Below are 13441 nucleotides of genomic sequence, written 5' to 3' on the forward strand. Positions count from 1 at the left end.
GGAGGGGGAGCTGGGCCATGGATCCCATGGCGAATGCGCATAAGGGGGAGGGGCTCATGTTTGGTCTGGCAGATTGTTTGCCCGTCTGCATGCAGACGGACACACATGCAAACGCATGCCACGTTTTTGGGCTGCTGGATGAGCGGAGGGGCGAGTGGGGCGGGCGGCTAATGTTATTGCCACCACATTTGATTGTTTGGCCGCGGCGTCGCATCGATGTCCGAGGGCAACAAAGGTCCGGCAGGACTCACAGCTCGATTGTTGTTGCAAATAGCCGAGTGATTTTACGGTTAATTGATTTTAAAGCGATTTCGTTTAAATGTTATCTGGCTTGTTACTCTTGTCCATAATTGTGCGACAGGGTGCACTGGCTCTTAATAGCCCTGTAAACGGAGAATGTGGAAAGCTCTACAGATACAAAACGAAACTAGTCGGAATATTACAAAAATATATACATTTTTATTGATTTGTATGTACAAAATACTCAGTTATGTATGTGTTTAAAAAAGGTATAGAAACATATGTACATATATATACAAAAATAAATAGAAATTTAAATTTAAATAGAAATAGAAATATAAATTTAAATATAGATGCAAATATAAATATAAATTTTAATACAAATATAAATACAAAACTAAATTTAAATATATATAAAAATGTAATACAATAAATATGATCAAGAGATATATACATTTACAATGTACATTGTTCATATATATAGACTATTCAGCTATCTGTTGTTTTTGTGGTTATTGTGTTGTCTGATTTGGCGGTTCGTTTCCCAAGTTTCGCTTGAGGAATTTGCGTAGCTTAGCCGGCAGCTCCTCCAGGGTAAGCGGTGCCATATGTGACATTGGTACCGCATTTTCCTTATCCTCCTCCGCTACCATGTCCACTTCCTCGTTCAAAGTATAAAGAAGCATATGTGCTGAATTCTGGGAACGCAAATGTCGAACTTCCGAGGACTTCACGTAAGACACTTCGCTGTCGTTAAACTTGATCCACCTGTGCTCCGCATCCCGGGCTAGTACATAATAATGTCCAGAGTCAAGGGAACTACCGACGTGTATTACAATAGCGTAAAGTCGATATAGCAGGATGGTGAATTGCTGCATTGCGTTGTCATATTGCTCCAATGATATCTATGAGAAAGGAAAGTGAAGATAGTTTGACAACTGAATATGGCATATTTTTAAAGAGATTTCTTGGACTGTGGGGCTTCTACGAGGTTGACCTAGCATAGCTCACCATTTACCGAACTAGAAATCAGGGATCAACCTGATGTTATTCACTAAGGGCTACTCAGAAGGATGCGTAGGTCATATCCTTAAAAGCTATTCCATATGAGATCAAGTTTTTACTGGCTTCTGTTGTAGTACAAGCTATCTTTTACATCTTCCCCTTCTCCCATCTGCCTTTTATCTACTTTATTCTTTGTAAATAATTATTTTTTATTTTCTTTTCATTAATTTTATATATATGTTTTTTCCCTATTCCTGTCTGGTTTCCTTTTATACCCTGAACCCATTGAAAATGGTAAATCAGGGTATAATAGTTTTGTGAAAAGTATGTAACAGGCAGAATCGCATACCCCATAAAGTATATATATTCTTGATTAGGACGACGAGCTGAGTCCGTCTGTCCGTCCGTCCGTATAAGCAAAAGGATCTCTGAATATATAAGAGCTGGAGAGCTGAAATTTGGCATGCATACTCGTGAATACCATAGGCTGTACAAGTTTATCTTATTTTTCGATAACTCATCCGATAACTTTTTTATCGAGAATAATCGCAAAATCGACAATGTTTTTTTTTAGCCTAATTTGAACACTTTTAGACCTGAAGACTTCAAATTTGCGTTGTATATAAAGTTAATGGATACAAAGATTTTGTAATTTACAGATTTTTAATACCATGCCCCTTTCGCCCCCAATTTGTAAAAAACGTATTTGAAGTACTAGAGACTTGTGCTTTGGAATGTACACACATTTTATACTATATGATCACGCTTTGAAAGTTTCATGAAAATAGTTTTACTACAAGAGAAATATTCAACTAATAGGTCTTATAATATAGCCCACGCTGCAGCGCAGCCCAAGCGCAGTCGCTGCTAACTGCGCAATCAGCAGAGCGCGTGATGTACGTGATATACGTGTATGCATGTGTGCATAAAAGAAGTGCAGAATGATTAGAATATCAGATTGGTGGGCTTAGGGTATCTCCTAGTCGAGCAGTCTCGACTGTTTCTTTTTCCTGCTATGCTTCTTTCTCTTTGCTCTCTTCCTTCTCTACTCTGCATTCATATGCATATTCTTTTCTCATCTCAACTATCGCCTGCTACCTATCTGCACTTTCATGCTTCATCTCTTTCCACTCCTCCCCGTTTTTACTCAACTGCACTTTGCTATATACTTTTTCGTCCCTGGTATCTCCACGCTCCTTTCAACCATCTCATTCCCCACTATCTATCTTCCCACTCTAACTTATTTCTATTATTTTATTCTATATTTATGTATATATATTTATTATTTATTTCTATATTTTATGTTCCACTCACCGAGTTATTGTGATACACCTTATGCATGAGCTTAGTAGGCTGATTGGTTGCTCTGTCGTAACCGAAGCGTTTGATAGTGATAATGAGGTTGCGCGGTCCTTGTGTGATCTTCATGTGATGCTCACCTTTGCAATAAGTGGCACACGTGGGGCATGCGTATTTATTATCCCCATCGAGAATTTCGGGCAAGCTGTTATGCTCGATCAGATTCTGCACAGTAAAGCTTATCTTAGGATTGCCAGTGCACTCAGGAAAGGCGAGCTGCAGCTCGCGGAACTTATTGGGAATGCGACTCTCGTGGGAGCAAACAAGGCACTTGTAAATATTTGTCAGCTGTCCCGAAAATGATTTATCAGCAATGGTTAGATTCAGTTGATCATCACATGCAGGCACACATCCCTTGGCTTTCTCGGCATCGCTCAACGAGTTGAGCAAGTATCCCAAGTACTCCGAGCTGTCCTGCTGCTCGCCGGCTACGAACATCGCACTGTTGCTGGCAGAGAGCACCGATGGTGGCACAAGCACGTGGTGACGCGAATAATGCATCAGAGCAATCAGGCGTTGCAAGTGCACAACAATTTTCGACTTGCACTCGGAGAGCATTAGGTTACGACAAAAACTGCAAGTCAGGACAGAGTCTGGGTAAGAGCGATAGAGCGACGGTGTGAAGTGCGGCACTTACTCAGGTGTCATCGACAACGCTTGCAGCACGCTATTCATAAAACACGTATTTCCCAAGTTGACTAGCCCGGGACGAGGATTAACATAGGCTTCACAGTTTTCGACGCCGGAAGCGGTATTTCCAAACTCCAAATTAGACATGTTTGAATTGATGCTAAGAGAATACATATTAGACTTAGCACTTCAATCAAATACGCAATACTTACCAAAAAAAAAGCAGTTCTCTTGTCTTAATATGAATTAATATGAAAGGTCCAATAACCACAATGTAATATCGTTTAATAACGCTGCAAAAGTCGTATATTATTATTAATTTTATTCGTTTTCCAAAAATTGTTACCTTTTACTTATATATATCTTATGTCTTGACACAAAGATGCAAAGATACTTGAAAGTGACAAGATGAATTGAGGTGAGCTTGAGGTTAAACTCCGTTGACGTTATTCGCACAGGAACTGAGATCGAATTCAAACTGATAAAAGAGAAAAGCATAGATGATTATAGAAAGTTACATTAGGTTTGAGTAGAGTGTGCATATTATTTATATCATTTTGGAATACTATAAAATATTTTCGATATCAATTTCAATTTATTTCACTCTTTGTTATAGCTACAGATCTTTGTGAATGGCTAAAAAATAGGCCGTTCTTTTTAGATATTTATTTACATACATATGACATATGGCATATGCGATAACATAACTATTTGGGGGAATAATATAATATATGTTTTCAATAAAACTCTTATGGATAAGTAGTTATTCGTGATGTCTTACACATTTCGTAAATATAAAAAGTAATATATATATAATATAATTATATAAATATATATATATTAATATATATATATATATATTACTATAGTAATATATATGATATATATATATATATAATATCAATATATATATATATATTATAGATCAATATATAGATCTATATCTAATATATCTATATCTATAATATAATCTATATAATCGATCTCTATCTATCTCTATATCGATATCTATATATATCTATATATATATATCATACATTATACACATATCACAGATACATATGCGCTCCTCAACTTGAACGACACGAAATGACAGCCAATTGCTAGAGCAGGCAACAGCCTTAGATCAATTGATATAAGGCAGCCTCAGTGCCCGGCTATAGCTATTTCGGAAACAAGTTGCCAGTTACGGCAGACCCAACCCTGGCCAAAAATTGCACTAGCCTGCTCATTAAAACAATAAAAGGCACACACACACACACACATGTGTGTACACAAAAACGGGGGGCAAACCGAAGCCTAATTATGATTTTTCCAACTGACAGTGGTCGAGTCGTACTACGATTTTTGCCTTTTTTGTATGGTGTAGGCGGATGGGTGGTGGTGATGCCAGAGAAGGCGGGGAGGGGGGGATGGATGTTGTCGACTATCATAAAGTCCAGCTCCAGCTGTAGACCCCCCGACCGCTTGACCATTTTCCCCACTCTATTTTCATTACCATCTGTATCTCTATCTGTGCGTAACGCAACGTAATTACACAACATTTTTACTTAGACATTTCTCGTTTGGCTATTTGGCCATTGGTTTTACGAGCGTATTGCACTTTTGCGGCCATACAGCATAGACCAACCCCCGAGCAGAAAAAAAAATATATATATACATATATATAAGAAGAAGCCAAAACCGAAACCGAAACCGAAACTGAAACCGAACCCAAATCCGTAACCAAAGCCCTGGCCAGGCACCTGTGCTACGACATATATTCATATATATACATATATACATTGTATACATATGTGCATGTATGTGTGTATCATGTATACACATGTAACGTACCACTCACAAATACGATGTATGTATCTGTCCGGTCCAGTTTGTCTGTCAGGCTGCCTGGACTCCGTCCGTCCGTCCATTCGTCCATCCGTCCGTCTGGCATTATTAGCAGCTTGCGTGCAAAAGCATTTATGAAATTCTCAACCCTATGTGATTGTAGATGGTCCAGCCGTGAGACCGCTGTCAGTCTCTCGTTTAACATTTATGAGGCGACGCAAAATGATACGAAAACGTTTCGTCATAAACTTCAATAATCGTAAATATAGATTTCTCCCTGCCCAAAGGGCGGACAGACAGTCCAGCCCGGCTCTGGCCAGCCTTGTCCTCCCCCTCTCGCCTCTCGCTCTCACACTTGCCTAACTGTTCTTCCGTGCTTCTCTGCTACGATGAAATTAATAGTTTTAGGCTTTCGCTTTCGCTGACGCTGACGTGAGTTTGAGCGTCGCATTTCATTTTCATGCCGCCTGGTCAGTTATATTGCTCTGCTCCCGCCTCTACCTCAGCCCTCTTCCTCCTTCTCCACCTCTGCTCTTTGCGAGTTCCAGTTCCGGCTACATCTCCATCTCCATCTCCAGCTCCATCCCCATCTCCGTCTCGTTCACTCTCTCTGTTTCACTTCCGTAATGCACATTTATGTGTGTGCCGGCTACTGCCGACATTTTTATCGTTTCGTCAATGTCATAAATTCTGATCTAGTAGCTGAAATTGAACTTAATGCGCTGCTCTGCACCACACACACACACACACACACAAACACATGCACGGGAAACTAAGCACAACAACTATAGACCTTATCGTATATTGTCCTCATGTTCTTTCCATTTGCTGTATTGCGTAAGTCAAGTCGAGCCCCTATCAGAGGCAGCCTAAAGTAAATTTTTGCTTAGCTCCAGCTATTGCCCTTTTCTTTGCATTTCTTCTTTACTCTACTGTGCTCTACTCTACTCTACTCTCATCTACAAAACACTCTACTCTTCTCTACTCTCATCTACTCCACATTCTACTCTTCTCTACTCTCATTTACTCCACTCTACTCTTCCACTACTCTCTCCACTCTTCTCTACTCTCATACACACTTCTGTTTTCTTCTTCTTTCCTGTAGTCTTCTACTCTTCCGTTCTCTTCTCTTCTGTACTCTACTTTATTCTACCCTTCTCTACTCTACTCTACCTTACTTTACCCTACTTTACTCTACTCTGCTCTTCTCTACTCTCATCTACTCCACACTCCAGTTATCTCCTCCACTCTTCTCTACTGTCATATACTCTCTTCTGTTTACTTTTTCTTTTCTGTAGTCTTACACTCTCCGTATTCCTCTCTCCTGTGCTCTACTCTATGCTATCCAACTTTACTCGACTCCATCCCACTTTACTCTACTCTACTCTACTCCAACCTCCTCCATTCTCTTCTGCTCTCCGGAACTCTACTGTGCTGTACTCTAATCAATTCTATTCTATCCAAACCTACTCTACTCTACTCTATTCCACTCTCTTCTGCTCTCCTGTACCCTTCTCTAATCTACGCTTCTCGTTTTTCCCTTTTCCTCTCTTTCTCTATCTCCTTCTCTTCTGCCTTTTTGCTATTGTTTGTTTAACTGTCTTTAATCATATGTTTGCTTGCTTATCGATAATCTATGCTCGATAAATTATAATGTTCTTTGCTTTGCTTTCGAATTTCGCCGCGTTTCTTTCGTCTCGGAATGGGCGCTGGACAACCCTCAGATTTTGGATGGTACTGGCTGGTGATTCGACTGGTTATTTATGTGGCAATTAGCAGTGCATGCTTTTAGGCCCTGGACGCGCAATTTTAATGACCATTCGAAGCGCATTTCGTTGTTGGCACTTTATTTTTATTTATTTACACAGGCTGCTCGCATACCAATTGTTGGTATCGCTGTAGGGCCGCGCTCTTATCAAGATGTGCGCTAGCCAGTTCTAATTGATAGGGCGGGCACGCCCACAGGCCCCGAATATGCCGCCCACCAGTAGCAGGAACCGTTCGATATTCGCGTGCTCATAATTTGCGCTGCAACCAAAGCAGAAAAACATAAACCAAAACCCCCACAAAAAATAAAGCCAAAAGCTGTCAACTATGTGAATAAATAACTATTGATTTACTAGAAGATACCCTAAGCATTTGGTATAACTGAAGAGAGTCGGAGAAAGGAGTTAAGATAAACATGTTTCTTTTCTAAAGAAGTTAAGATGAGCTAAAAAAGGAGGAGGGAGAAATTTGTATACATATATGGAAATAGATCGAATTGCCTATAGTAGTATATTGAATGTACAGAATAAGCTCTGCCAGTAGATACGAGTACTATGAAAGTAACTCTCAAAATTGTTCATCTTCTCTGTCAAGACTCAGACGACCTTCCATTACAATTGCGCTCATTGTACAGGGTATATAGAAAAACCCACAAACACATTGTATGCTAAACTACGAAAGTAAGTACAAGTGTGGTATGATGACAGAGTTCGAACTGGCACTGGGCGGCAAGGAGCGTAACGCGGTTCCAACTCCTGCTCCGATTTCGATTGCGACGCCCAACTCCCAGTTCTGGTTAGATTTGCACAATTGCCTGGTAGTTGTTGGCGTGTCGATCGCTCATAATTCGCGGGCCGACATGCAAGCAAACAAAATCGAAAATTCAGCACGAACATTATCGATAAAATTGCCATTAAGTTGAGTTTGTGAACTTCGCCCCACTTGGGCCCAGCCGCCTTATCGATAGTTCGCATCGGCCGTCGCGTCGCGTCGCCCCGACGAAACGCAACGCTCGATTTGGATGATGAATGAAGCGCGATTAAACGGCCCAGATAGCCACGCTACTTCCATGCCCACCTCAATCCCACTCCCCCCATGCCATGCCCCGCGAATCCCATTGCCTGGCCAAATTAAGGGTTAAACTCTGGCCCACAATCGTACTATAGTTGTTACCGGAAACTAGGGGCCCGAACGCAAATGCCGATCTGATAGATACGAATATTTGCATATATGTACCTAGACCTAGACCTATGTCTGATGCCAGCTAACTCAAGTCGCTTAAGCAAATATGTATTAGTGGCTGCGCATAAGTTGAGATTTGGCTAGTCTCTGGCAGAAACTATGGAAATCGTAAGTACCAAAGCAACGATAGTTTTTGATTATATTTGTGTTGTTCTTGAGATATCATATTTCAATGGCATTAATTCAAGATTTGAAAATATTAGCTCGAATAACTATGTATTTCTTATGATCAAACAAACATGATCATTGTGCATAGTCGATAGAGTCGGTAGAGTAAAGTAGTTGATTAAAGTAAATCTACTGCCTTTATATTCCTATATGTGTAAAGGCACATTTCAAGCTTTGTCGAGCGGTGTGGCAACCTGTTTACACAATCTTAACAGTATGGCAGCACCAGCACAAGATCTCTTTGAGAAGAGCATTGATAGAGTGAGTACGTATACGCTGGTGCTTAAAATAAGTTCAAGAAATCACAGTGATTTGAAGTTGTACAAGCTGACTCGATATAGACTCAATACTCCGTTTGATTTTATGAATATCCTCTTCATTGTATCAAATCTTTACAGAAGTTATATATATATCATACTAATAAATCATATCATATGTGAAGAATAAAGAATAAAGATCTCTGAACAGAAAGTGAAACCTACAAGGCAATGCATAAAGAATTTCTATTAGAGATATCTCGACAACAAGCGTTACATAGAAAAGACATTGAATGACTGTCTAAATAGTTCTATAAGAGTCATATTTGAACTAGAAAATATTTCTCTTTTTCCTCATATCTCTTATATAAAGCTTGTCTTTGCTACGCTACAAACTCATCAGCTCAACTGTTGTGTTAGATTATAGCGATTATTATTATCTGGCTTCTGTCTTTATCAACTTGTCTTTATCAACTTGTCCAACCATGCCGCCTTGGATGAGTCATGCGTCTGGGACTCTTCACAATGTTTTATATATTGTGATCTTGGGGCTTTTATTGGTTTTTGGCATTGGGGTCAATTGCACTTTAAGTTATTGACTACTCATGTCGTGCGCTGCCATGATATTTGCCATTGCTAAGAACACTATTAAATGAATTTACGTGCGCCACGCAATCTGCATACATAAAACGCTAGCTCCTTCTGCACTCCACTTCCGCTCCTGTTCCAGCTCCTGCTCCTGCTCCTGCTGCTGCTCTGGACGCAAAGCAAAAAATTCTAATTCATCTAACCACATGCTGGAAGCGAATGGAAATCGGGCAAAATGTGTGGGAGCAGGAGGCGAGCTTGCCAATAACTCAATTCAATCATGCAAAGTGCCCCTTCTGTGGGGCCACCACTGGGCGCGGAACGGGGCGTGGAAATGACAGAATTTCGCGAGCCAAGCAAATGAAGTCATTTGCATGCATGACAATTGTTATTGCATATTTTTAGGCGCACGCGCTAATACTAAAATTGACAAAATGCCGTTGAACGAAATAAGGAAGCTCCATCCCCCATCCCCCTTACGCCCTCCACAGCCTGCTCGCCCACGAAACGCTTCTCTCATCCTCACATCCTCTGAAATCGAACTACCCTTTTATTGTGAATGTCTGCGGCTGAAATTTATGCGCCGTCGTGGCATAAAAAACTATAAACATCTATAAAAAGATGAAGAAGAAGAAGCAAAAATGAGATAGATGCGAAGGCAATAAAAACGAATTGGCGACAAAAGCCGGAAATATGAAAATATGTTTTCCCTATAAACAGACGATAAAGGATATAAGCCATATAGAAAATATCTCGCACAGAGCGCTGAAGGACTTCCTATCGTTTTATAGCCATCAAGTGCCTTTGAAGAGATTTTGGCAGTAGAGTTGATAGTTGATAGTGCTGATTGAGATGATAGGATATATGGTAATTAAATCTGATGGAATATAATAGCATATAATATAATAACATATAATATTATATAATAACCTAAGAACATATATATTTTTATATTAATTCTAAACATAAACTTGAGCTTCTAATACCATTTAAAATCTTATAATTATCTAGCTTAATGATTATTTCACTTCAGAAACTTATGGCTACAGCTGTGAGTAAAAAATAAAAAGAAAAAATATTTAATTAAATAAATAAATAAAAATATAAGCATGATAATATTAATACACATTTATATATGTAATATAAATAGATAGATCTTTTGCTATTAGTTTTTTTAATGCAAAACTAGATTAAGCTGCCACAAAAGGTAGCAGTAACGTTATAACTCGTAACTCGTTAATAAAATATAAAACTTAAAAAAAAAAAAAAAAAAAAAAACTTTCCTCATTTTCTATCTCTATAATTCCATGGAGTAGCCAATCGAAGTCCTTCAAATTTTTTGGTCACTTTTGTGGGAGGCCAGCCGTAGGCCCGGCCAGCGCCAGACGGAGCTTAACACGCCCAAAGGTGCAGTCGGATGTCAGCGTTGCCTTTGACATTTGATGAATTACATTTTGCAACAACAACAACAACAACAGCAGCAGCAAGGGCAACAATTGTCAACTATCTAATTAGACTGGGGACCATTTTTTTATTGCACTGACACACACCAAACGCACCAAAGTCCCGTTACCTCTCCACCTTACCTTTTTTTCGTTTTTAAGGTGTGTCCTGTCGCCTTTCGCACCAACTGTTGCCGTTGCCACTGCTGTTGTTGTTGCTGCTGCTGTTGGTGTTTCTAATTAATTAATTAGCTTGATGACAAAATAAACGCGCTGGCTGCCCCGCGCTGATGAGCGCTGACGAATCAGTAGGAAAAAAATTCATTTAAAAAAAAAAAAAAAAAGAATAAAAAACAGAAATAAAAAAAAGAAATAAAAAAAAAATGCCAAATAGAAATAAGAGTAAAAATCAATAGTGCCCCAGCTCCAAGGCAGCTGCCATGACGCTGTCGCAGTTTATCATTTGCGGCTCATAACTTTGTGCAATATGCAGAAGCAACAGCAACAACAACAACAGCAGCAGCAATGCGAACAACGAGAGCAAAAGACAACAATGGGCAACACCCCGTGGCGCTTAGAGGAGCGGGCGGGGTGGCGTTGCTGTGGCGGGGCGGCCTGTGAAAATGCAAAGCTGTCAATGAGTTATGTTTGGCGCTATCATAAAATTTGACAGCACTGGCAGGGAAGTTTTCCTATATGCAAATGCCGCTTGTCTTACGCTCGAGCACTGGCAAAAGCGGGAAGAAGAGCCGCAGCGGGGGAAGAGCCGTTGTCAGAGTCGGGGGCGGACTGGGCGCCGTACAGCGGCGAGGGTGGCAGACGGAAGCGGATGCGAACATTTAAGAAAGTCGTGGCAAATATGAAATCGAAAGGATTGTCAAAGTGTATGTGTGTGTGTGAGTGTGAGAGTGTGTAGTGTGTAATATGGGAATGTGTGTGTGTGTGTGTAGTGTGTAATATGGAAATGGGTGTGTGTGTGTGTGTGTGTGTGTGTGTGAGTGTGTGTGAGTGTGTGTGAGTGTGTGTGAGCGTGTGTGAGCGTGTGTGAGTGTGTGTGAGCGTGTGTGAGTGTGTATGAGTGTGTTATGTGCGTGTGTGTGTGTATGTAGTGTGTATGCAGTGTCTGTGTGAGTGTGTGTGTGTGAGCGTGTGTGTGTGTGTGTGTGTGTGTGAGTGTGTGTGAGCGTGTGTGAGCGTGTGTGAGTGTGTGTGAGCGTGTGTGAGTGTGTTGTGTGTAATATGTGAGATTTTATTGTCTATTGACTCAAAGCGAGCGCAGCTGAGACACTTTAATATGGGAAGGAACTGAGCTGTCAGGCAAAACTGAAGCAAAAACTGACTGAACAAAAATTGTAGGCACATTTTAAGTATTGGTATGAAAATGTCAAATATTACAGATAATAAATGTATGTACTTGTAAAAATGTAAATAATATAAGTACTAATATATATAAATATAAATATTAAAACAACAATTAACACGAATATATGAATAGTGAAAAATATATATGTACATATATAATATAATAAATAAATGTATAAAAAATTAATTGACATTAGGTTAAGTGTCCAATATGCATATTTGTAATTTATATTTATAGTATATAAATTAGTATTTTCGTTCAAAAAAAATGTCAAAAAATAAATACATAAATATAAAATAATATAATAGAATAATATAAATACAGCGAAAATAATTGACAGTTCGCTTGCGCAACAGCAGCAGGAGCAGGGGCTGAAAATGGTTAATTGTAAGCGCAAATGTAAGAGACACGTCAGACATATTCACACACGCACAGACACACACACATACACAAGCAACACTACAATTGAAGCACTAAAATCGTGCAAAAAGTATTGCAGCAATAAAATGTGAACAATTGCAACTGTATGTGTGTCTGTGCGTGTGAATATTTATGCTTGTGTGTGTAACAATGTGTATGTGTGTGCATTTATGACCACGTGTCTCTCCTTCTCTGAGTGTGTGTGTGTGTGTATGTGTTAGTGTCCGTTTTGCATATTTAGCAATTTTCGCACTTATTTTTGAGTATTATCGAAAAAGTTTTCGCATCACCAAAGCAATTGGCAAAACAACGCACGTGCTGCTACGTGTGGCAGTTGAATGTGAAAAGCACACATACATACATACCAATTAGCACGCTGTCTATCTGCTGACTTGCAAATTATGAAGCACTCACACACACACACACACACACACACACACATGAAAACGTTTATTGGCAACTTTGGAAATATTTCACATTTAATTGGAATATTACTTAAATATTATTACTTCACTTGACTTCACTTTAGTACTTTACCTTAGAAAGCTGAAATTCTGTTTTTATTTCGAAATTGTTTTTTAATTTTTTATTTTTCCGTATGAAAAGCTTTTAAAAGAGGTTTTTTCAAATCACTTGAACGATCTGGCTTGCACAAGGTTTTAATCCCTTATGGAAAAAATTTCCTTGGCCTCCTACTTAAATACCCCAGTCCACTTTCGATTGCTTTATAGTATCGATAGCATTATAGTTAAGTTTCGATTATTGGAAATAACTATAGTGATGTCCCCTCAAAATCCTATTGGTATACAATGTGAATTTGTTTAAAGTTTATGCAAAATTTTATTATATCAATTTTAAACTTGACGACTGAAATTCTTTAGCCTGTTTTCCTCTAACACCTGCAAAAAAAAGGAAAAAAAAAATAATTTGCTATTGCCCATCCCTCTCACTGATCTCTTGTGCTTTTAGCCAACTGTTCACTTTACCGCTAATCTGTGCCTGGCCAATTCCCCATCCAGTTGCCACAGACAGAACGCTTTAACGCCCAAATTAGCCCAGCAGCTAGAGATCGAAAGACACCACCAGAACTGCACCGCCCAACCACCGTAGATACCACACCGTCCATCCAC

General features: G+C 39.4%; 1 protein-coding gene across 1 annotated transcript; it reads right to left on the reverse strand.

The window, feature by feature from the left end:
• Window positions 1-504: 504 nt before the first annotated feature.
• On the reverse strand, window positions 505-12972 carry LOC108618691 (ubiquitin carboxyl-terminal hydrolase 46-like). The gene is made up of 6 exons (XM_089473730.1): window positions 12849-12972; window positions 3581-3712; window positions 3447-3527; window positions 3242-3394; window positions 2560-3178; window positions 505-1145 (listed from the first exon to the last, which is right to left on the reverse strand). Exons 4-6 carry the CDS (start codon window positions 3379-3381, stop codon window positions 753-755), a joined length of 1152 nt encoding a protein of 383 aa, XP_089329856.1. The 5' UTR covers window positions 3382-3394; window positions 3447-3527; window positions 3581-3712; window positions 12849-12972; the 3' UTR covers window positions 505-752.
• Between the last annotated feature and the right edge of the window lie 469 nt (window positions 12973-13441).

This window comes from Drosophila arizonae, chromosome X, assembly GCF_054131065.1.
Source record: "Drosophila arizonae isolate 15081-1271.41 chromosome X, UAZ_ARI_1.0, whole genome shotgun sequence".
Taxonomy (NCBI): Eukaryota; Metazoa; Arthropoda; class Insecta; order Diptera; family Drosophilidae; genus Drosophila; species Drosophila arizonae.

What these genes read in the sequence shown, in the direction of transcription:
- LOC108618691 (XM_089473730.1), bottom strand. Translation starts at nt 3,381, where the DNA reads ATGTCTAATTTGGAGTTTGGAAATACCGCTTCCGGCGTCGAAAACTGT. An exon ending in GCGTTGTCGATGACACCTGA is followed by an intron (nt 3,179 to 3,241) that starts GTAAGTGCCGCA and finishes CCTGACTTGCAG; the next exon opens with TTTTTGTCGTAACCTAATGC. An exon ending in AGGTGTATCACAATAACTCG is followed by an intron (nt 1,146 to 2,559) that starts GTGAGTGGAACA and finishes CCTTTCTCATAG; the next exon opens with ATATCATTGGAGCAATATGA.